At 39.7% G+C, this 24,145-nt stretch overlaps 1 protein-coding gene across 3 annotated transcripts in view; it reads left to right on the plus strand.

The window, feature by feature from the left end:
- PTPN3 (protein tyrosine phosphatase non-receptor type 3) overlaps positions 1-23,994 on the plus strand; it is a 294,126-nt gene extending 270,132 nt beyond the window's left edge. For all 3 annotated transcript variants that reach the window (XM_077491913.1, XM_077491914.1, XM_077491915.1), the window contains 2 exons: positions 6,741-6,876; positions 13,403-23,994. In XM_077491913.1, the coding sequence (XP_077348039.1) occupies positions 6,741-6,876; positions 13,403-13,480 (214 nt within the window). In that variant the 3' untranslated portion in view covers positions 13,481-23,994. The remainder of the gene's footprint in view (positions 1-6,740; positions 6,877-13,402) is intronic.
- Positions 23,995-24,145: the final 151 nt, after the last annotated feature.

Genomic DNA, 24,145 nt, shown 5'->3' on the forward strand with positions numbered 1-24,145 from the left:
GATCCCTTGTCCTGGACATAAAGTTGACCAACTTCATGTTGAACCTGGACGCCAGAAGATCTACATCCGGAGTCCCTAATTTCTGACAAACAGCCCGAAAAATCTCAGGGTGAAGAGACCATTCCCCGGGAGCAACTGCTGGCAGCTTAACAGGTCCACCTGACAATTCTCTACTCCCAGAATAAAAACTGCTGGTAGGCACAGAACATTCCTTTCTGCCCAAGTTAGGATATGGTTCACCTCCTTCTGTGCTGCGGGACTCTTGGTGCCCCCTTAGTGATTGATGTAAGCCACAGCTGTGGCATTGTCTGATTGGATTCCGACAGGACAACCACGTAACCTGAATGTCCAGGCCTTCAGAGCCAGACCCACTGCCCGAATCACTAGGATGTTGATGGGCAAAGCTCATCCACCATTGTTTCCTCTGCAGAGGAGCTATTAGTTTGTCTTTCAGCCTGATTGCCTGAGGGTAACCCCTGCTCCTCCACCCACTGTTCCCTAGGTAAAGGGTCTAAGGTGGGGGAGGGGGATCTACCACGCTTTGTATAACTTTGGATGAGGGTGCGATTAAAGCTGCTAATCTTCCCTCTAGCCCCAACAGGGCGGAGGAAAATGCATATTCACTCACGTATACAGGGGCTGAGATGTGAGAAGCAGCTGCACCACCAATTGGTTCCAATGACTCACCCTGGCTTGCCACATCTGGTATTTCAGAAGAAGATGACAGTGTGGAGGCACGACTGGAGGGTGAATTTTTTGGTACCTTTTTTGAGGTCTTTGTGGTATCCTTTTTGGCAGGCATAGTCCTAAGCACAAAAGCAGAGGCACTATTTAAATGCACTAATCGCTGAACAATAGTCTGACAGTATAATGTTGCTAATAAAAATTCAGCCTAGTGCTGGGAAAAATGCCCTTTCCATATTGAGAATGCCCATTTACAGCCTTTACATGCCCCACCACTCCTGTGTCCCGAGTGGCCAGCCAGATTGCTTCTCCTTGCTATACAGTCAAGGAGAGACTGCTCTAATATAATGTCTCCATCCTGCGCTTGCGCTGTGCGTCCTCGTGGATGCTACGTCCCACACACAGCGTCGTGCCTAGGCTCTGTACCTCCGTACACCCCCCCTTTTGTTTGAAAGTTCAAAACGTTCCCACGTGGGCGGCCTTCGGGTCCCACAGACCCATCATGGGGGGGGGGAGAAGAGAAGCAGAGCCTACAATGACGTCAAGCAGGGAGAAAACTCTAGAGCCAAAAAGTGGGACCTTCGCACACCCCTCGCAGGAGGGGGGTTATTGCAAGGGGAGCAGCAACAACTGTTGATTTCCCTAACCCTCTTGGTCCCTCAAGGCGGGAGAAATGCGGAATGGCAGATCTCTTGCCTACAACAGGAAGCCCAGCTGTCCAAGCTGCTGCTGATTCACACATCCTGACACTGAGCTGAAGTGAAGACAACAAATTAAGGTATGTGCATATACTCCCTCTAGTGGAGATTTAAGGCATGACAACATTTTTCTCTAAGGAAGAAAAAAAACATAGGTGGACTTTTACAGATCCTAGGCTTCATCCCTTACCTTATCCTCACCGCAGGATACTGCTGATAACAGACAGATCCAACCTTCACCCATCACAGCGGGCTGCGTTTAGCAAACCTTCAGGGACCGGGTCCCTTTTTATCGGGGTTCCACTCCCTTGGACCTGTATTAGCACCCGGCCAGGAAAAACTTTAGGTAATGTATGCATAACCAAAGCCCTGGGTCCCAGGGTCCAGCCCTAGGAGGCGTTACAGGCAAAACCTCGTTCTTCCCAATCGAGGCCCTGGTACCATCCACTTTGGCCTCCATGGCACTTTGGATGGATCCAGTCTGTGGAGGCTGTTTAAATCCAGCAAGGATCCCTCCAGCGGAGCTCTTCAGAGCACATTTTCACTTGTGACCAACACCTTAGACACTGGCAAAAAAACTGAGGTACTCCTGGTAGGAGGAGGGGTTATATAGGGAGTGAACTTCCTGTATTGGGTGTGCCAGTGTCCATCACCTGAAGGTGCATATATATCATATAGTTAATACTATGACCCTGTGTCCCGTGATGTACCATAAAGAAAATAGCAGTGCACTTCCTGTTATGTGGCGATACTAAAGCACTATACTTAAGCACTCCTGTGCATACAGCACTGTAGCTGTATAATTGCAGCGTGAGTTAAAAGGATAAGTTCACTTACAAAAAATAATAAATGCACATTTTTTTGCAGATAAAAAAATTAGCATTTACTATTTTCTTTTTCCTTTTAGGAGTCTGGAAAGCATTGCACCAGTGATCAGAAGATCACTGATTGTTGAACCTAGGGAAATGGAAATAGTTTGTGAGGGGTACTAGTCCTCAGTCCGCTTCTGTGAGTGCTGGCTGGGGAAGGAGCTTGTCCCAACTCCAGACCTCAATTTGTGATGTCCCTGTAGCCACACATTGAAGCAGAACCACTATTTATGGTATATGGCAACCTCAGCCATACACCATAACTAGCATCATGGCATCATGCATGGCATCATATCATGATGCCATGCAGGTCTCTGCAGACTGTCCACGTGAGCTGTCTGCCCCGTACATCGCAAGGTCAGGTAGTCTCACACTGACAGGAAGACTCGATGAACTACCACAGCGCTCGACAGCGCCATGGTAGTTAGTTGAAAACTACAAGCCGACAGCCACAACGGATGTCAGGACTTGTAGTTCATTCATACACTGAGCTCTGTGAATGAATGACGCGCCCGTGTTGGGGAGCCCTGCATGGCTGTGTTGTTTTCAAAAAGTGACATCTAGGAACTTCTCCCCGTACCATTGTCACGGGAAAAGAGCCCAGCAGGGAGCATGTCGGATGCATGGATTCTACCTCGTGTAATAGATTACATTCAGTATCTATCTCTCCATCTATCTCTGTACACAAAAGCGAGTACATCCCTCACATTTTTTGTAAATATTTTATTATATCTTTTCATGTGACAACACTGAAGAAATGACACATTGCTACAATGTAAAGTAGTGAGTATACAGCTTGCATAACAGTGTAAATTTGCTGTCCCCTCAAAATAACTCAACTCACAGCCATTAATATCTAAACCATTGTCAACAAAAGTGAGTATACCCTTAAGTGAAAATGTGAAAATTGGGCCCAATTAGCCATTTTCCCTCCCCAGTGTCAAGTAACTCGTTAGTACTACAATGTCTCAGATGTGAATGGGGAACAGGTGTTTTAAATTTGGTATTATCGCTCTCACTCTCTCATACTGGTCACTGGAAGTTCAACATGGCAAAGAACTCTCTAAGGCCGCGTACACACGGGCGGACTGTCTGACGGACTTGGTCCGCTGAAACGTGTTTCAGCGGACAATCCGCTCGTGTGTGGGCTTCAGTGGACTTTTTCAGCGGACAGTCTGGCGGACTAAGTCTTTCGGAATTAAAGTAATATTGTCCGTCCAAACTTGGTTTCAGCGGACAGTCCGCTCGTGAGTAGGCTAGTTCGACGGACTAAGTATGGCGCATGCTCAGAAAGGATTTACACGGCCGAAGGTTGCATTGCAGTGTATTGAACGTCGTATTTCTAGTCCCGTCGTACATGCCGTACACGTCATCGTGCAAGCTTTCAGCGGACTGTCTGTTCGTCGTGTGTGGTCAAGTCCGTTCATTCAAAAGTAGGACGGACTGTCTGTCGGATTGTCTGACGGACTTAGTTGGACGGATAGTCCGCCATGGAGGAGTGGAAGAGGAATCCAGTGGCAATCTGTGAAGCTCTGGTGAACTCCATGCCCAAGAGAGGGTTAAGGCAGTGCTGAAAAATAATGGTGGCTGCACAAAGTATTGACACTTTGGGCCCAATTTAGATATTTTTACTTAGGCCGCGTACACACGGGCGGACTGTTCGCCCAACTTTGTCCGCTGAACAGTGTTTGGGCGGACAGTCCGCTCGTGTGTGGGCTTTCAGCGGACAGTTTCAGCGGACAGTTGGACGGACAAGGTTTTTCGGAATTTCCGAAAAACTGTCCGCTGAAACCTTGTTTCAGCGAACAGCCCGCTCGTGTGTAGGCTTGTTCGTCAAACAAAGTTGCGCGCATGCTCAGAAAGGATTTTCACGCCGAAAGCTATAATGCAGTGTATAGGACGTCGTATTTTTCGTCCCGTCGTACGTGCTGTTCACGTCATCGCGCACGGTTTCAGCAAACTGTTCGTTCGTCGTGTGTGGGCATGTCTGTCCATGCTAATTTTGAGCGGACTGTTTGCTGAAACTGTTGGACGGACAAAGTTGGGCGAACAGTCCGCGCGTGTGTACGCGGCCTTAGGGTTGTTGTGTTGTCACATGAAAAGATATAATTTATTTACAAAAATGTGAGGGTAGTACTCACTCGGATACTGTATATGCACATCACTTCTCCTTTAAGGAGTCACTCAGGCAGCATAATGATCACCATAATACTAATAATAATAATTGGGCATCTGCCCTGTTCTTCAGTGGTTTCTAGACCTTGATCAGCTTTATCAAAGCTATTACTGACCAACTCTTATCAAAAATTACATTTGTTGCTTTGTATGAAAATATTATGTAACATATCAATATCTTTTATGAGAATACTGTAAGTATATAAACAGTAAAAAAAGGGAGGACAGACCATATTGGCCCCATAAAGAATGAGGAAGGAAATCTGGTTACAAAGGATAGGATGGGGAGATGGCAAAGGTATTAAATTTAGTCATCTCCTCAGTTTTCACGAGGGAATTGAGGGGGCTTCGGTAACCAAAACTGCAGTGTTTATCCTCATGACACATCACAGGAAACACACTGGCTAACAGAGGACAGAATTAGAGATAGACTTGGAAAATGTAACATTGATAAGTCACCGGGACCAGATGGCTTTCACCCGAGGGTCCTTGGGGAATTCAGTCAAGTAATTGCCAGATCATTGTTCCTGATTTTTACTGAAAGTCTACTGACTGGAATGGTACCAGCTGATTGGAGAAAAGGCAATGTAGCACCAATATTTAAAAAAGGGCCAACATACATCCCTGGGAATTCCAGACCAGTTAGCCTAACATCAATAGTATGCAAGCTCTTGGAAGGGATGATAAGGGACTATATACAAGATTTTAGTAATGAAAATGGTATCGTTGGCAGTAATCAGCATGGATTCATGAAGAATCGTTCTTGCCATCCAATCTATTAACCTTCTATGAGGAGGTGAGTTGCCATCTAGATAAAAGAAGGCCCGTAGACGTGGTGTGTCTGGATTTTGCAAAAGCATTTGACACAGTTCCCCATAAACCTTTACTGTACAAAGTAAGGTCCGTTAGCATGGACCAAGGGTGAGTTCAGAGGGCGGTGATAAATGGGGAGTACTCGGAATGGTCAGAGGTGGAAAGTGGGGTCCTCCAGGGTTCTGTGCTAGGACCAATCCTATTTAATTTGTTCATAAACGACCTGGGCCAAGCTGCTGCTAACAAAGCAAACAGAATATTGACATGCATCAAAAAGGGAATTAACTCAAGAGATAAAGCAATAATTCTCCCACTCTAAAAGACTCTAGTCCTGCCTCACCTGGAGTATGCTGTCCAGTTCTGGGCACCAGTTGTCCGGAAGGATTTACTGGAAATGGAGCAAGTACAGAAAAGGGCAACAAAGATAATAAAGGGTCAGGAGGATATTAGTTATGAAGAAAGGTTGCGAACACTGAACTTATTCTCTCTGGAGAAGAGACGCTTGAGAGGGGATATGATTTCAATTTACAAATACCATACTGGTGACCCCACAATAGGGATAAAACTTTTCAGCTGAAGGGAGTTTAACAAGACATGTGGCCACTCATTAAAATGAGACGAAAAGTGGTTTAACCTTAAATTATTGTAAGAGCAGCAAAGATGTGGAATTTCCTTCCTCAGGCAGTGGTTTCAGTGGGGTGCATCAATAGTTTAAAAAAACGATTAGATGAGCACCTGAACGACTACAACATATAAGGATATACAATGAAATACTGACATATAATCACACACCTAGGTTGGACTTAATGGACTTGTGTCTTTTTTCAATCTCGCCAACTATGTAACTTTGTTTTTCCACATATTTATGTTTAAAGGATTAATCTAAAGAACCTGTACTTCATAGAATTATCCTTTTGGACTTGACTAAACCCTCAGTGACATTTATAAACTTTCTTGCTTCTCCCTTATGATATTCATGCTCTTGTACATGTCCCTGCCAGGACCCACTGTCAGCTTGACAGCTGAATTCCCAGCTTAAAACTAAAATTCAGTAATACAGGGAATTCAGCTGCCAAATTGCAGCAATTATTCAGTATAACTTTGCAAAATGTTACAAAATACACTCTTGCAGTCTTGCCAAAGCTAATCACAAGGCTGTTTGCATTCTGACACCAACTGAGGCTACAATGAAAAAATTGGTCTGGCCCATAATGAGTACATGGCTAAAAGTTCTGAATTGGTAATCTACTTGTTCAAAACAAACCAGCTCTAAATTGCAATCCGCAGTAGAAAAGTTCACATTCTTTTCATATCTCTTAAACACTTGAGTCTTTTGGTATTATTTTTTTGTGAATTTCCAGTGAGAGCAAAAGCAAGTTTTTTTTTTTTTTTTCACAGCTGTTGGTGCAACCTTGAGGCTTTGCTGCCAATTAGAAGAAAATAAAAGCTTTGTTTAAAGATGTATGTACCTTGGTAAAATTATATTATATTTCTGTTACAGTGCTGGTATAGGACGTACTGGTGTTCTGATTACCATGGAAACAGCAATGTGTCTGATTGAACAAAACCAACCCGTGTATCCTTTGGATATTGTGAGGCAGTTGAGAGACCAGCGGTCTATGATGGTTCAGACATCGGTTAGTAAGAACTTTGTGTTCACCTAATATAAAGATGGTTCTTTCATTGTAATATATAAAAAGTCTGTTTACAAACTGTAGTGAGCTATTACAATGCTAAAACACAGTATATATGTATACATAAATAATGTGTATATTTCCCTTTTAATGCAAACTTCACCCATATTCTGCACATGCTTCAATCACAAAGCAAGTATTTTGGATAAATAAGGAAATAGCTGAGAAACCTGGCATTTTGCTGTCCGTTTTTCATTGGGGAGATTTCACTTCTGTCCAAAAGCCACATTAGGACTTAGGAGAAAATGTCTCCAAGGATAGTGGATAACCGCTTTGAGAACAGGTGTACCCATTGAAATATTCCCCCCATCTCTTTTTCCTGTGACACATTCATTTTGGTATTGGTTTTCCTTACTAAGGAAAACGACACAGGGCAATAGTGAGGGGGGTACACAGATAACAGTAAAAAGGTGACAGAGGTTCTAACCCTTCCCCCACTTTAAAGTGGTGTTCCACCCCAAAAATGGAACTTCCACTGATTTCCTTCCCCCCGGTGCCACGTTTGGCACCTTTCAGTGGGGGTACCTTCCCCACTTCCGGAAGAAGACGATGTCCTTCAGAAGTTTGGCTCCCCACCGCCAGTTAGAAAGTGCAGCGCGCTTCGCACATGCACAGTAGTGGACCAGCTGTGAAGCTGAAAGGCTTCACTACCAGTTTTCCTAACAATGAATGGCGGCGGCAGCACCCGACAGCCAATCCAAAAATAGACTAGGGGGCCAACATTGCGGGCTCCCTGGGACAGGTAAGTGTCCTAATATATCCTAAATATTAGCCAGCAGCTGCAGTATTTGCTGACTTTAAAAAAATAAAAATTCCCCAGGCAGAGCACCGCTTTAAACAAAGTCATTAAAAAAAAAAGTTATGCCCCATACACATGGAGGGATTTTCAGATGGAAAATGTGCGATCGGATCATGTTGTCGGAAAATCCAATAGTGTGTGGGCTCCATCAGACTTTTTCCGTCAGATTTTCCGACAAAGTTTGAGAGCAGGATCTAAAATTTTCCGACAACAAAATCCGATTGTTTAAATTCCGATCGCGTGTAGACAATTTTGACCGACAAAGTGCCAAGCATGCTCAGAATAGACTAAGAGATGAAAGCTATTGGCTACTGGCCTCTTTATAGTCCCGTCGTACGTCACCGCGTTCTGAACGACCTGATTTTCCAACTTTGTGTGACCGGGTGTATGCAAGACAAGTTTGAGCCAAAATCCATCGGAAACAATCCGACAGATTTTGTTGTCGGAATGTCCGACCTGGTGTATAGGGATTTAGACTTTACATGTGTAAATGACTTATCTGACATAATTTTTCTTTGCATATCAGAATACAATTTTATGTGCCACTAATGCTTACAGCTTCTTTTACTGCTTGGATTTCTTTTAAAATTTTTGTAAAACATAGGTAAAAAAAGCTATCACAATTAAAATGCACCAGCAATATACCTAACATACTTACATTTACAATTTCTGAAATGAGAGTACACAAATGTACCCCAGTTTCAGTTAATAAATGACCTACCACCACTTCTTCTGGAGCTCATTATTCTCAAGATTATGCACTCTTGAAAAAGCACCTGATTGGCGTGATATGCATGACGCTAATAATTATTCCTCCCTTCTGCATTAATATTTATAGTTTTTTATCCCAAAAAATGAAAATATGCATACAGAATATATTAAATATAATGTGACTAGCTGCGTTATTTTAAATTTTTTAGTTTTGCAAAGAATCGCATTCAATAGGAATGTAACATGTCCAAGCAAGACAGCATTCAAACTCACAATGATGAATGCACTAAAGGTTAAGTTCACCTTTAACCACTTACATACTTCCATATGGCCTCCAGGAGCACACACTAGCGTGATCTTGTGACTGCTGTGTCACCGTTTACCGAACAGTGGTGATCACGTCTAGTAATAAACATGGCTGCCATACATACAGCCTTTTACAACTATTATGATCTCTGTGATTGGGCACATTGCACAGGGCCACACACCGCCTCCTTGTATCATGTGATAGCTGTAGTCAATCACAGTAGTTCTCAATGGCTGATGGAATGCAGCCAAGAACTGTTAGAAACATCTACTTATACAGCCATTATGCCTGTACAAGCAATCCGTGCAAAACAAAATCCTAAATCACTTCCCTAGAGTAGTGCAGTATTACTCTGCACTGCTCTGGTGACAGAATGTAATACAAAAAAAATGGTTTAAAAAAAAAAGTCATATTGTCCTTGATCACTGTCACACCAGTTACAGTGTCCCTAATCGTCACCACACCAGTTACAGTGTCCCTAATCACTGCCACACTAGTTAGTGTGCCCTGTCACTGCCACACCAGTTGCAGTGTCACCACACCAGTTTAAGCTAGTAACTTTATTCCTAATTGTTGCCACACCAGTCCAAATGTTACCTGACCAGTGTAAGTCAGCAACAGTGTTCCTGATTGCCACCATACTAGTCCCCAATGTCACCAGACCAGTGTAAGTCAGTAACAGTGTTGCTGATCACCACCACACCAGTGTTGCCTCTGCCTGCCGTCCGTACTGATCCTGGCCTATTTATTGACCACATTTCTGCCTGTTGCCTGGACTGATTTTTTGCCTGATTGCTGACCATGTTTGTTCCTGCAGCCTGAACTGTCCCATCTACATGTCCGACTGACTATGTTTCTGTGGGACGCCAGTCCCAGCCATACCCTGCAAACATCTGCATGTCTGGAACCACAGGGATGCTTTTGCTGTAGCTTTCTTCAGCCTCCTGTACTTCCTAGTGAACACAACATTTGTGGGGATAGCCATGTACTAGTAGGCTAATCTTGCCTGGCTTCTAGGAACTGGGACTCCTATAGGTGATGCTACACTAAGCTATATTCCCTGACCACTTGTATAGAGTCGACCATTACAGTACATTGATTTTGATACAATTGGTTGATTTGTGTGATACACAAGATACAATGTGAAAAAAGTATGTAATAAATCACTCATGCAAGGAAAACAAAAAAAAAAAATACTTTGGTTGCTACTGCTTTAAATGAAAAAATATCTGTCAACAGTTAAACCTTGTTTTTTCTAGCAATAGCAAAAGTTACATTTAGAGCTTCTGACTACACCAGTAAAGCTGCTGTCTCAGTGTGGTTACCAGCACTAAGCTGTCAGCTTGACAGCCAAGTCTTGAACAGTGCAGAAGATGGGCAGGGTAATGTGATTGCACAGGACCCCCCCCAACCCCCACCCCCTTGTCCTTACCACAGTGCCCAAGATGGAAGGCCCCTCAGTCCAGCCCTGTATACAGTGCATCCGGAAAGTATTCACAGCCCTTCATTTTTCCACATTTTGTAATGTTACAGCCTTATTCCAAAATAGATTAAATTTATTATTTTCCTCAAAATTCTGCAATCAAAACCCCATAATGGCAACATAAAAGAAGTTTGTTTAAAATCTATTAAAAATAAAAAATGAAAAAAATCATATGTACATAAGTATTCACAGACTTTGCTCAATACTTTATTGAAGCACCTTTGGCACCAATTACAGCCTCAAGTCTTTTTGAGTATGATGCTTTTGGGCAGTTTCTCCCATTCTTCTTTGCAGGACCACTCAAGCGCCATCAGTGCACAGCCATTTTCAGATCTCTCCAGAGATGTTCAATCAGGTTCAAGTCTGGGCCAGTCATGGGCATTCACAGAGTTGCCCTGTAGCCTGTAGTGTTCAATCTTTGTTTCATCAGACCAGAGAATTTTGTTTCTCATGACTAGAGAGTCCTTCAGGTGCTTTTTGGCAAACTCCAGACAGGCTGTCATGTGCCATTTTCTGAGGAGTGGCTTCTGCCTGGCCAATCTACAATATAGGCCTGATTGGTGGAGAGCTGAAGAAATCATCGTTCTTCTGGAAGGTTCTCCTCTCTCCACAGAGAAATGCTGGAGCTTTCTCGGTGACCATCGGGTTCTTGGTCACCTCCCTGACTAAGGCCCTAATCGCTTAGTTTGGCTGGGCGGCCTGCTCTAGGAAGAGTCCTGGGGGTTCCAAACTTCTTCCATTTACAGATGATGGAGGACACTGCGCTCATTGGGACCTTCAATGCTGCAGAAATGTTCTGTACCCCCGATCTGTGCCTCAAACCAATCCTGTCTCAGAAGTCGATAGACAATTCTTTGGACCTCATGGCTAGGTTTGGGCTCTGACATTCACTGTTAACTGTGGGGCCTTATATAGACAGGTGTGTGCCTTTCAAAATCATGTCCAATCAACTGAATTTACCACAGGTGGACTCCAGTCAAGTTGTAGAAACATCTCAAGGATGATCAGTGGAAACAGGATGCACCTGAGCTCTATTTTGAGTGTCATGGCAAAGGCTGTGAATACTTACTGTATGTAAATGTGATCTGCAAAGATTTCAAATAAACTTCTTTCATGTTGAGATTATGGGGTATTGTTTGTAGAATTTTGAAGAAAATAATGAATTCCATTTAACATAACAAGATGTGAAAAAAAGTGAAGCGCTGAGAATAAATTCTGGATGCACTGTACATAATATCACAGGATTCACAGTCCATGCACATTACAGAAAAAAACGTCAGGTCATGGGCTTGACTGCAAATATGAGAATATTGCTTGTTCTCTTATCACAGACTGCAAAATATTTTGGACTGTATCTGCCATCCTCAAAAGTCTCAAGGTCATACAGTGCATTGCGAAAGTATTCGGCCCCCTTGAACTTTTCAACCTTTTGCCACATTTCAGGCTTCAAACATAAAGATATAACATTTTTATTTTTTGTGAAGAATCACCAACAAGTGGGACACAATTGTGAAGTGGAACGAAATCTATTGGATTTTTGAAACTTTTTTAATTAATAAAAAACTGAAAAGTGGGGCGTGCAAAATTATTCGGCCCCCTTGTGTTAATACTTTGTAGAGCCATCTTTTGCTGCGATTACAGCTGCAAGTCGCTTGGGGTATGTCTCTATCAGTTTTGCACATCGAGAGACTGAAATTCTTGCCCATTCTTCCTTGCAAAACAGCTCGAGCTCAGTGAGGTTGGATGGAGAGCGTTTGTGAACAGCAGTTTTCAGTTCTTTCCACAGATTCTCGATTGGATTCAGGTCTGGACTTTGACTTGGCCATTCTAACACCTGGATACGCTTATTTGTGAACCATTCCTTTGTAGATTTTGCTGTATGTTTGGGATCATTGTCTTGTTGGAAGATAAATCTCCGTCCCAGTTTCAGGTCTTTTGCAGACTCCAACAGGTTTTCATCCAGAATGGTCCTGTATTTGGCTGCATCCATCTTCCCCTCAATTTTAACCATCTTCCCTGTCCCTGCTGAAGAAAAGCAGGCCCAAACCATGATGCTGCCACCACCATGTTTGACAGTGGGGATGGTGTGTTGAGGGTGATGAGCTGTGTTGCTTTTACGCCAAACATATTGTTCGATTTTGATTTCATCTGACCAGAGCACCTTCTTCCACGTTTGGTGTGTCTCCCAGGTGGCTTGTGGCAAACTTTAGATGAGACTTTTTATGAATATCTTTGAGAAATGGCTTTCTTCTTGCCACTCTTCCATAAAGGCCAGATTTTTGCAGTGTACAGCTGATTGTTGTCCTATGAACAGACTCTCCCACCTCAGCTGTAGTTCTCTGCAGTTCATCCAGAGTGATCATGGGCCTCTTGGCTGCATCTCTGATCAGTCTTCTCCTTGTCTGAGCTGAAAGTTTAGAGGGACGGCCAGGTCTTGGTAGATTTGCAGTGGTCTGATACTCCTTCCATTTCAAAATGATCGCTTGCACAGTGCTCCTTGGGATGTTTAAAGCTTGGGAAATCTTTTTGTATCCAAATCCAGCTTTAAACTTCTCCACAACAGTATTATGGACCTGCCTGGTGTGTTCCTTGGTCTTCATGATGCTCTCTGCGCTTTCAACAGAACCCTGAGACTATCACAGAGCAGGTGCATTTATACAGAGACTTGATTACACACAGGTGGGTTCTATTTATCACCATCGGTCATTTAGGACAACATTGGATCATTCAGAGATCCTCGCTGAACTTCTGGAGTGAGTTTGCTGCACTGAAAGTAAAGGGGCCGAATAATTTTGCACGCCCCACTTTTCAGTTTTTTATTTGCTAAAAAAGTTTAAATTATCAAATAGATTTCGTTCCACTTCACAATTGTGTCCCACTTGTTGGTGATTCTTCACAAAAAATAAAAATTGTATATCTTTATGTTTGAAGCCTGAAATGTGCCAAAAGGTTGAAAAGTTCAAGGGGGCCGAATACTTTCGCACGGCACTGTATATCCTGGAATAGCATTATGCAAGCTGGCATATATGCCTGTGTAATTGTAGAAGCTTAGCTACATCGCCGGAAAAATAATTTTCAGTTAAGTAAATATTAAAACTGCATAGGCTAAATATTTGGTAGATTGTTCATGTATTCATCATGTGGGTTTTTTTTTTGTTTGTTTTTTTAGAGTCAATACAAATTTGTTTGTGAAGCCATTCTCCGTGTTTACAAAGATGGATTAGTGCGACCGTTGCATTGCAGTTGATGTAATTTATCTCCCACTTAAAGGACGTCCACAAAGTACAGGAAAATGTCTGAAAGATTAGCACATTAGTGGCACTTTAAACCTCTGTAAATATTTTTTAATTTATGTACATACAGAATGTGTATATAATATATGTCATGTTATTTGTCCAGAGGTGTATACAATTATTGTAGAGCAATTTGTATAATCACATGAATACTAGATAATACCTTATTTTGCCTTATTATAATGTTTGTGATGGGAGTATACCATCCTACTTGGTTCTGTTCAACCACTATTGAGAATAGCCACTGTATTTTTGAAGATATGCTCCAATGAAAAATGGAGTAACATTATATTCTGTACATGTTAATGGTTCGAATAGTGCCAAAAAAAATCTAGCTTTGTAGGAATCATGCAATAAGTTTCACTATTTGTATTTAAGTTTTTGGAAGTTGTGTTTTGATAAATACTATAATTGTACTTGTATAGAAACAATTTATGGTACAAATAATTCATCAAATATGTTTCCATTTCTGCTTTTGCTATAATTATATTTTATTTTTTTAATATACTGACAAACTATATGTGAAAGGCCCATATAACAGATAATTCTAAGGCATTTTTAAATAGTCACGCCACTGTAAATGTGCATTTCAGTTGTAGGTAAATGCTTGCAAGTGGAGTCACCAGCAGCTTATATTAAATGGGCATGTCAGCAAGCGACTTCGGACAAATCACACTGTATGGCTTTCTGCTTGCGGCATGCTTCCACACTGTATACTGTACTAAATGGTGGTCACGGTGTCATTTTATGTTTGTGCTCTTGTAGCTGCCAAACAAGGGCATAACTCGTTCAAAGGGAGTAGGAGTCATAGTATTAGTAATACAGATACTGGGCAAAGCCACTTGTGGCTGTCTTTGCCTCTTCTGGACAACTTTAGGATAGAGATGGGAGGTGTGAACAAAGAACAAGGAAGCCTTAGATCTTTTCTTTCAGCTTTATACAATTCACTCTTATACAACACTCCTTTTATCCCCTTGTAATTCAAGTCACAATATAAATAGATCCATGCACATAATAGGATGTTAATGTAAAGAGCTTTGCACCATGTCTTTCAGTTAAAAGTAAAGCATACCAGAGAAATAGATGAATCTTGCCAAAACTATACATTTTGGCAGCACTTTCTTGTTACATTTTAAAAAATGAGCTGCTCTGTATTTCAAAATGTTTCTGATGTGTAATAAACCATTGGAAAGTTTATAAATGGCCAGCTACTTGTAAAGAACATCAGTCTGGGGGTGTTTGTCTTTTGATGACCAAGCTATTATTTTCTGTAAAATGTGTGGCAGTTGGCAACATTCATTATTGTTCCAGTAATTTCATCACTGTTTTAAAACCCAAATGTATACCTGCAAAGAAATGGATTAATGTTTATTCTTCCCTTTACCTGTACTGCTGATTTTTTTCTATCGCTATCACCCAGCACACTTTCAAGTGTTCTCTTGGTTTCCTTCCTTTGGTTCCTACATCATCATTGTGCCCTATATTGATGTAGGGGCCAGGCAAAGGAATAACAGCACACAGAGAGTAATCAGGCACTCCATTTTTTTTCTTTGCAGACATGCCTTTGATTTTAAAATGGAGACGGTCTATTTAATTTGTTTCTATAGTATCATTTTTTAGTGGCCAATAAAGTAGCTCTTGCTGAATAAATAAGATTAGTAGTAACCGCACATGATCTCAGTCAACAGGACCTTTGCTAATTAGGGCTTATTTGTGTGTACGTTTTTGTGTTGGTGAATGATGAGTTTGATGATATGAGCAACATCTTCTTTTATAATTTCCTTTTATATCTTTACAGGCCTTATATTAAAATTATCATTATTCACAGAACTCAAATGGGGTGACTTTTCAAAGGTATACTGCAACCTAAAGCTCTCAGTTTCAAGTAATTACTAGTGTGTTGCATTACCTTCCTGTAAACTATACCCCACCTATACAGTATGTCATGATGGGATTTATACACCATAGTTTGTGTCTCCCAAATTATGGTAGGAGAGCTCAACACCATCATTTGACTTTGTATTATCTATAGCAGATGGGCAACACTGAGCATTTTTCTGGGGATTAGTGTTTTTTGTTGGAGAAATAAGCTGATAACAAGTAATTAACAAGTAATTCACCCTAGTGCTGAGCATTAAGTTGTCTCTCGGTATACAGTATGAATAGCAGTACAATTACAATGATCCCACCAGACCAGTTTTTGAAAAACATTTTAAATGTTGCTACCAGGTAATTTTTTTGTGACAGTTTTAGATCATTCCAAGATACCAAATAGGAATATTTAAATTGAAAGCATCAGTACACGCAAAAATTATATTTTTGTTATAGATTGAGTACGGTTGGGAAGTTATAATTTCATCATTTCCAACCCTGTTTCTGTCTATCTGGGAGGCGTGGGCATCCAGTTCTCATGTTTGATTAGTCATAATTTACTTTTTTTTAAGTGAGAGTGGGAATCACTCATAATGGCAACAGCAGGTTTGCAGACCCTAAAGCTCAAGTGCAGAGATCTCTAAAATAAAGTCCTCAAAAGAAACAATTAGGTGGTGTAATTCTGTAGTATCCACTAACGTATCAGTTTTAGACGACCGAGTCTTTACCAAAGAACAGTGTGTGTATGTATGTACTGTATATATATCGAACAGGTTGCTAATATGGCTATTTTTTAACCCTTAAGCTATGTATTAAAAGTATCTTTATGAGCACTTTTTAGGTTGGTTTTTAGACATGCAATTTAACTCTCTAATCCTTTAGTCCAATTTCTGTTGCTATACTCTATTATACTCTGTTTGAAGTGCCCTTAAAATACTATTGTACTGTGTTCTAGAACAAATTCATGGGGGGCTTGTGTCTTCATACCGATTACAAAAAGGGAAATTATCTTCTGTACTCAGTTGGAAAATGATGTGAATACATTCACATGACATAATAAAGCAGTTATAAACGTAAGTCTATGCAGCACTGATGCTACATTTCTTGTGGGCATTATTTCAAGTTCAAGCACTTGCCATCTTTTTATACCCCCATTTAGGGGTCATAAGGCCATAACCAGTGTCAATCTCCTACAGTGGGATTCCATAATAATTTTTTAATCCAAACTAAGGTGAACCAGAAATGGAAAGAATACACAATAATTTTCCTTGACTTACTTTTGTTATGATAAATTAAGAATCCTGTTGTTACTTCCTACTAGAATTTCAAAAAGCTATAGAGATTGAGCATGTTTGTCAGTAGCCACATTCACATTTTGGGTAAACATGACTTTTAATGAGTTCACTTGTGTCCCTTCTAAAATTAAAGGCTGTTATTAAAATGTTGAACTCCTAGCATATAGCTAATAGTTGATAAATGACAAACGGTAAAATATTTAATATCACTAATTTCTGCCCTTTGTTGTGTTTTTGTGACAAATAATCTTAAAACTTTCCTAATTTTTCCTTGAAAGATAACTTCTAGTTTAGAAACCCTGGTATTTAAATCCCTTATTCTCTTTAAGCTGACTAATTTCCTTTAATATACCAGTATCCTACTTTAAAATATCACAAATTTTGGTTAATATCCCAGTAACAATGGAAAAGAATAAATACTGTTGCTGAAAAAAAGAGCACAAATGTTTTGATGAGGTACACTGGCCTTGTTTTATTGTCAAAGAATAAATGAACAAGAGATAGCTAGGTATAATAAATTAAGTGAAATAAAAAGTATTTGTATATTTTTTGTAGGTACATTCCTGCTAAATACAATAATATAGCTCAGAAAGAGGATTACATATAATGCATTAAAGTTCTATTGGGGAACCATTTTAAAGGTATATGAATTCATTATTTACTACTAAGAATGTGCTGCACCTTTGTATACTGACTTGATTCCTGCAACACTTGTGTAATACTACTCATTTCTGTGGGTGATATGAATAAAAATCCATAGAACATAGACCAAAAGATGCTTTCAAAACATTAGTTAGACTTGTATACATTCTTTAACTGTAAAAAAGAACAGTGTCTGATATTAAAGACCTGCACCAATGGGCTTTGAGCTTATGTCAGATGGCTTGAGATTGATATCTGATAGAAACTTCTTAGATCACTCAGAATTCATTGACAATTGGAGTTGACCTGCATTTGATCTGGTTAAGCCTAGGTTCACATTGGTCTGATTTGTCCTGAGATTTGTCAAATCGGTAGCTATTTCCAGCACTGGCACCATCCGAATCGGTGCGACGCCGACTTTGCGGCACCACACCAATTCACAAAAGTGGTTCCTGCCCTACTTTTGGCGCTTCGGGTGAGATTTCAATAGACATCTGTGCAGTAGCCCACACAGATGTCTGTCAAATCGCCCCCAGTCAGACTGCTTTGCCAGGTTGAAATCATGCGAGTTCACCTAAACTTGCGCAATTTCTAACCTGAAGCAATGGGAACCTAGGCTTAAGCAGGTTTTGCATTCCTACAGACATGTATGGCAACACAAAAGGTGGCGGCACTGTGGTGTAGTGGTTAGCACTCTCGCCTAGCAGTAAGAAGGGTCGCTGGTTCGAATCCCAACCACGACACCACATGCCAGGAGTTTGCATGTTCTCCCTGTGCCTGTGTGGGTTTCCTCCTGGTCCTCCGGTTTCCTTCTACATTCCAAAAACATGCAGTTAATTGGTTTCTGTCCGAAATTGGCCCTAGTATATGAATGGGGACCTTGGATTGTGGGCTCCTTGAGGGTAGGGACTTATGTGAGTGTGCAATGTACAGGGACAATTGTAGACACTCACTCAGGTTGAACTGGATGGACTGGTGTCTTTATTCAACCTTACGAACTATGAAACTATGAAAAGTCCATTGATACAGGCCCTAATATAGGCAAGTCTAAATTATCCCATAGCAAAATAATCAGATATCATTTTTGCTGAACTGACTATAGTATACTAAAATCTGGATTGTAGTGCACTTTGCAGACATTTATAGCCTCATTAAAAATAATACTGATAAAGTATATTAAAATACTAAAAATGCCTGTAATGTGAGCTAAACATCTTCTATAGAGACTTGCTATAGACTTTGATGCAATAGCCTTTTTCTGCTTAGATTGTGCCTTTGTATAAACACAAGTTCTGACTTGTAGTAGAAATATAAAAGTATAAAACCTGCTTTTTGAAACTATTTACCATTTTGTGCTATTTAGACACATCTGTTTTTGCCAAACTGAACTATTTTAAAAGAATCCAAATATTATATAAATGTATATAAATTAAAGAGTTATAGCAGAAATAAAATATACATAGAGGTGGGGGAGAAAGTTACCTCCTGCCTAATGTAATTGCCTGATGAAATTCCCATCTGCAGCCTTTCCATAGTTGGACTGAGAAAGGTACTATGTAGCATGCAGAAGTATAAGGACTGTTGGGAGAACTTTATCCACAGATTAGCACGTAGGGACATGTTTATGAAGTGGCAAATATTTGCCATACTTACCTATTGCTATTACTAATATGTCACTTGTTCATCATCAATGCCTGTTTGGTTGCACAGTTATAAAGCACATTTGCCACCTGCACATTCGTCAAATTAGGATCCATTGCCCTGCACATCTGAATTTACAAATTGTGACAAACCCTCTGTCCTCAAACAGAACATGGTCTGCCGTCAATGCTGCCTCCGTTCAGAACCAGCACTATCCAAGACCCTTTAGCCCACCCAGTCACCAGACAACACCAGTCTTGGAGTGGCAAACAACAAACTAATTTATTATCACACTTGGACACACAGATATCTCACTTCAAAACACTTCCCTCCCACCCTTGGAAAACAGAGTGGGTTAAACTGTCCAATATTAGAGACACAGGGTGATTTACACATAGGAGGCTCCGGGGAAGCTGGACAAGGAGCCTCCAGAACTCTCCAGGGCAAGCTGAGTTCCACAAACCCTGACCCAAAGTCACTCCTGTCACACAATTCTTCAATTATAAATACACATCTCCAGAACATTGTTACAGCAGTTTCCAGATAGTAAATCATTGATGCTTGCAGTGATTTGTCACCAATTCCTATGGAGGACTCACTGCACTGACTTCCATGCATTAACCTTTGCTCACATAACTATTCGGTGCCCTAAGAAATGTGGACTTTCACCTTTACCAGAATTATTTCTCTTTACCCACTGTGGATGTGCAGGCTTAATCGAGAAAAAGGACAAAAGCCTTGTAACACTGCATATTTAAAGGCACTTCACTGCTTTAATCTATATTTAAAATTAATTTTATGGGGCCTCTGTATTCATTGATAAAAATACAAGGCTTCTTCTGAAAGGGGAGAAACACTCGGCTATACACTATTTTTGTCAGCAGACAGGAAGTTGCCAAAACACACCCGTACTTACTGTATGTAGCTAATGCTACTACGGCCTACTATAGCAAGCACAGTGGCCCATTGTTCTGTAACGGAAATGGAAATAATTTGTTTGGGCCAGGTTGTTTATAGTGAAATTAAACTAGGAATTCTACTTTAAAAAGTGAAATTCACCATAAAAAAGGTAAGAGAGCTTGCTGCAATAAACATGTAGACTACCATTTCTAACCTATATTTTATCAGTACAGACACAGATATAAATAAATAAAACAAAAAAAAAAAATCTTTTGATGTTTTGAGCATTTTTGTCGCTCTTGATATTTATATAACTACCATAGTTATGGATGAGTAATACTTTTCGTCCATGCTGCAATAATTATTTTGCTGCAATTTAGGATCAGTGCATTAGGGAATAATTTGTTTCATTGTGTTCATTTATTTTTTTAAATAAACTTCATTTTTGACCATATTTTATGGATAGCTATATATATGTGTGTATGTGGCTTATCTCATATAAATGTTATTGAATATATTTTAAATGTAATTATTGGCAAAAAAGGCTCCTTAACGCTAATTTTAAAGTATCACACACTGTAAGGTATGCTTCTTTGTATTTCACAGTTAATTAATCAAACTCAAGAGTTTAGGTGGAACCAATCACATAAACCTGACATGTATTTCCTCCCCATTTTACTTGGCCACCTTGTGGGAATTTCACAAACAATTAAAAAAAGAACAGGAATGCACTCCACACACGCATCAAACCCATCAGGGTCCTAAAGCATAACTTTTCTTTAATAAATAAAATGTATATATATATATATACATATATATATACATATATATATATATATATATATATATATATATGTGTGTGTGTGTGTGTCAAATAGCCCCACTACCATGTGTGTAGTTCTACCCATAGGGCCATAGGGTGGTGTGCAGGCCGTGCACAAAAGGTTTTTGCTGGCTAAACTGAGGTAATTCTATGCTTAGAATCACTGGTTAGGGAAGATCACTATGGGTGTGTTTGTCAAGATGCCCATAAAGGGTACACTTAACAGTTCCCCAATGTGTCATATGGGTGGTCAGCATTGACCCACCCTCACTGCTTACAGGCTTGGACTATGCTTTTGGACAGTGGCTACGGAAGGGCTTGGCTGTCTCACTAAAACCCAACATGCCACTGTTCCCAACTCCAGCCTGGTATTACCCAAACTCTCTCAATAAATCCTTCACTGGTAATATTAGTAAACCTCCCTTTGACTCCTTGCACAGCACCTTAACCTACACCCCAAATGTTTGGAGTTGGGTTGTATGTAAGAAAAGAAGGGGAAAAAAACAAAAGTTGTCCATTATGTAAGTGTTAAAGGGAAATTCCAGCTGGATAAATAGTTGAAAAAAGTAAAGAAAGAAATAAAGAATATTTATGTACTGTTTTAACTACTGAAGAGTATGTATTCCTTTCTGCCCATTCCTGTGACAGGATCTATGTCAAAGATAAAATAGTTATACTGTAAGCTGCAGGTGTCACTTTGTTAGCTATGCAATGCGGCTAAGGTGTGTGATACCCAGGGCTAGCTAAACTCGATTTCAGGTTATTTGGCAGGTAAATTTACTTATTGCCAATGTACAACATATTTTGTTACTTTTGGCATTAGTGAATGCAGCTTCTCAATGAATAATTGCACCATGGTTTCCCAAGGCTCATCTGATAAACCCAGCATCAGCTCAGCTTAGGTTTTATTATGAATTGTTCTGGCTGGCTGCCTGCCATGCAAGCGTTGAGGCTGATGCTCTCCAGAGAAATGCTACATGCAATGTTTTCTTGAGTGCATGATACACTACATATCATCATTTCATTCTACAGACATAAAGGATAAAGCAACGTGACCGCTTTAATTGATCCCACTCCAGCATACAGTTCTTTTTCTTTGGAAACCTCACTGTTTTTCTTCAGTTTCTGAACGCTAAAGGTGGCAGAGGGTGTAGAAAAGTAATTGGGGGATTAAAACATTCTTGTCATTTTTTTTCTAAATGCTTATTGCTGTGCAAATAGAAATCTTTGTCATATGTGTCAATAGGATTTGGCCTTGCATAATTGGTATCACTTTAACATCCGTTTGAGATGCTTCTGAGATCATTTAGTATTCTTGGACATGAGCATCTGACCTGCAGTTGGCCTCCTTACATGCTTTAGGTGGGCGTTGCATTCCCATAGACCAGTATGCAATAGAAAACAAAATCCAGTAAGCAAATAAAAGCCCACTGACACAGTAATAAAGCAAGAAGAAATACAGTATATTCTTCTCTTTATAGTAAATACATGGGCTTACTTACCTTTGTGCCAAAGTGTTTTTTTCCCAAGATCCTTAAAGAAAGATACCTTGCTGAAGATGTATCATTGACTCAAAGCTAAACTCCAGACATGAGTGCAGTTATGTATTCAATTAAAATCATTCAATTTATTTTTAAAGGCAATTAGTATAGGTGCTTGCTACTCAACTAGTCAGGCACACCTGCACACACATACTGTACACTTACAGAATGAGAGCGCAAAGATATAGCCTCGTAGGTCATCTGCTGCTCCTTCATTTACTAATTACAGCCTGGGTGTACTGGATAGATCTGGCTGTAGTTATTAACTGCAGCAGTGAGAAGTCAGATTACCAACCTAAAAACTATGTAACTCTTAGGATTTGCCTGGACACATTTTTTTTTTCACCCCTGAGCGTGTATACACTGTAATAATGTATGCTACTTGAAACGTTTGTAATAAAAAACCATCTAGATGTAATTTCCTGATTCGGAAAATTGTAGGTGATGAGAACTGTTATAAAAATTTATACAGTCCATTTTCTCTCAGGATTTAGCTGTGTAATGTAAACATATAAAAATATATTTTAATAATAATATTGAAGTCCTAGATGTCCCTTCATACATTTTTAAATACATCAGCACCAGTTACAGCTGCTATACTGATATCAAATTGGATGGGTATACAGTTGTAATGGCTAACAAAGCCCAACTCCCAAGCTTTTTTGTTTGTTTTGTTTTTATATGATCCCCTGAACAATAAAAGAGGCTCTCACTTCAATCTGAAACTGTTCTTCCAAGTACATCCTTTTAGCCAGCATCATTAAACCCAGAAGTCTGAAGAGTGTCGCTCCAACAACCTTCGTTCAAAGTGCTTTGATGCAAAGAGCCTTTAGAGATACAATGGACCAAAATCTAATGTGGGTGGATATCTTTTCACTCAAACAGGCATACATCAATTACTTGCAGACACATGCAAGCGGTTATTATAAATTATTTATTACTACATTTTGTTTTTTGCTGTAGAATATTGGTTTAATAGAAATATTCCATTACAGGATAGGGTTCAGAGTGAATAAGAAAACACTGAGTTTAGAAAATCATTAATTGAATGAATGGATGGATGAAATTTTATGAATGATTGAAATATTGATGTGACGTAAAAAAATTTACAAACACTGATTTATCTGGGGACAATTCCATGATGTATCATGGTATCTATAATGCATATCATTTGTATAGTAGATTATCATTTTCATTCACACCGATTATGTAAATACTCTAGTCCTATATTCAAATAAAAAAATTAAAAGGGGAAAAAATTGAATGAAGACCTATGAAAAATCAGAGGTAATGCCTTTCCTCTAGTATTTGTTGACTTTGCTTTAAAAAAAAAAAAAAGTCCCTAGGTAGTTTTGAAAATTTGCTATTACTGTATTGAATGTAAGTTGTTAATAGTGGATTTATTGCTCCTTCGCCATTACAGAACTTTAGATTTTTTTTAAGCTTGTGTGTATAATTACTATTTTGTATGGCATCAAATTATTTGTCAACACAGAATTGTCATACGGTCAGCTAATTAGCAAATGTATTTAAAATATTCCGAGCATTCACATGTAAATCAGTGTAATATGTCCAGAGTTAATTTATGACATTGTTTTACAAAAACATTTTCCTACAATTATTTTCTAAGTTTAGGAAAAGATTCTATTGTATATTTTTTTTTTGGTTTGGTACAGTATTGAATATAAACCTAAATGATTGACACCACTGGGTACAAGCTGCTAATGAAATAAAATATCTATTTGATAACTAAACGTGTATTTTTCATATTTCATGTATTGTTGTGCAAAATTATTACCGACTGCAAGAGTAAAAATAATTGCATAGGAAGAGTGTACATCACCATCACAATTTTATTACTGATATGCTAAACTACAATAATAGTAGTACAGATCAAATATACTA

This window comes from Lithobates pipiens, unplaced genomic scaffold (assembly GCF_037356315.1).
Source record: "Lithobates pipiens isolate NorthernLeopardFrog02 unplaced genomic scaffold, aLitPip1_a1.2 Scaffold_19, whole genome shotgun sequence".
Lineage (NCBI taxonomy): Eukaryota > Metazoa > Chordata > Amphibia > Anura > Ranidae > Lithobates > Lithobates pipiens.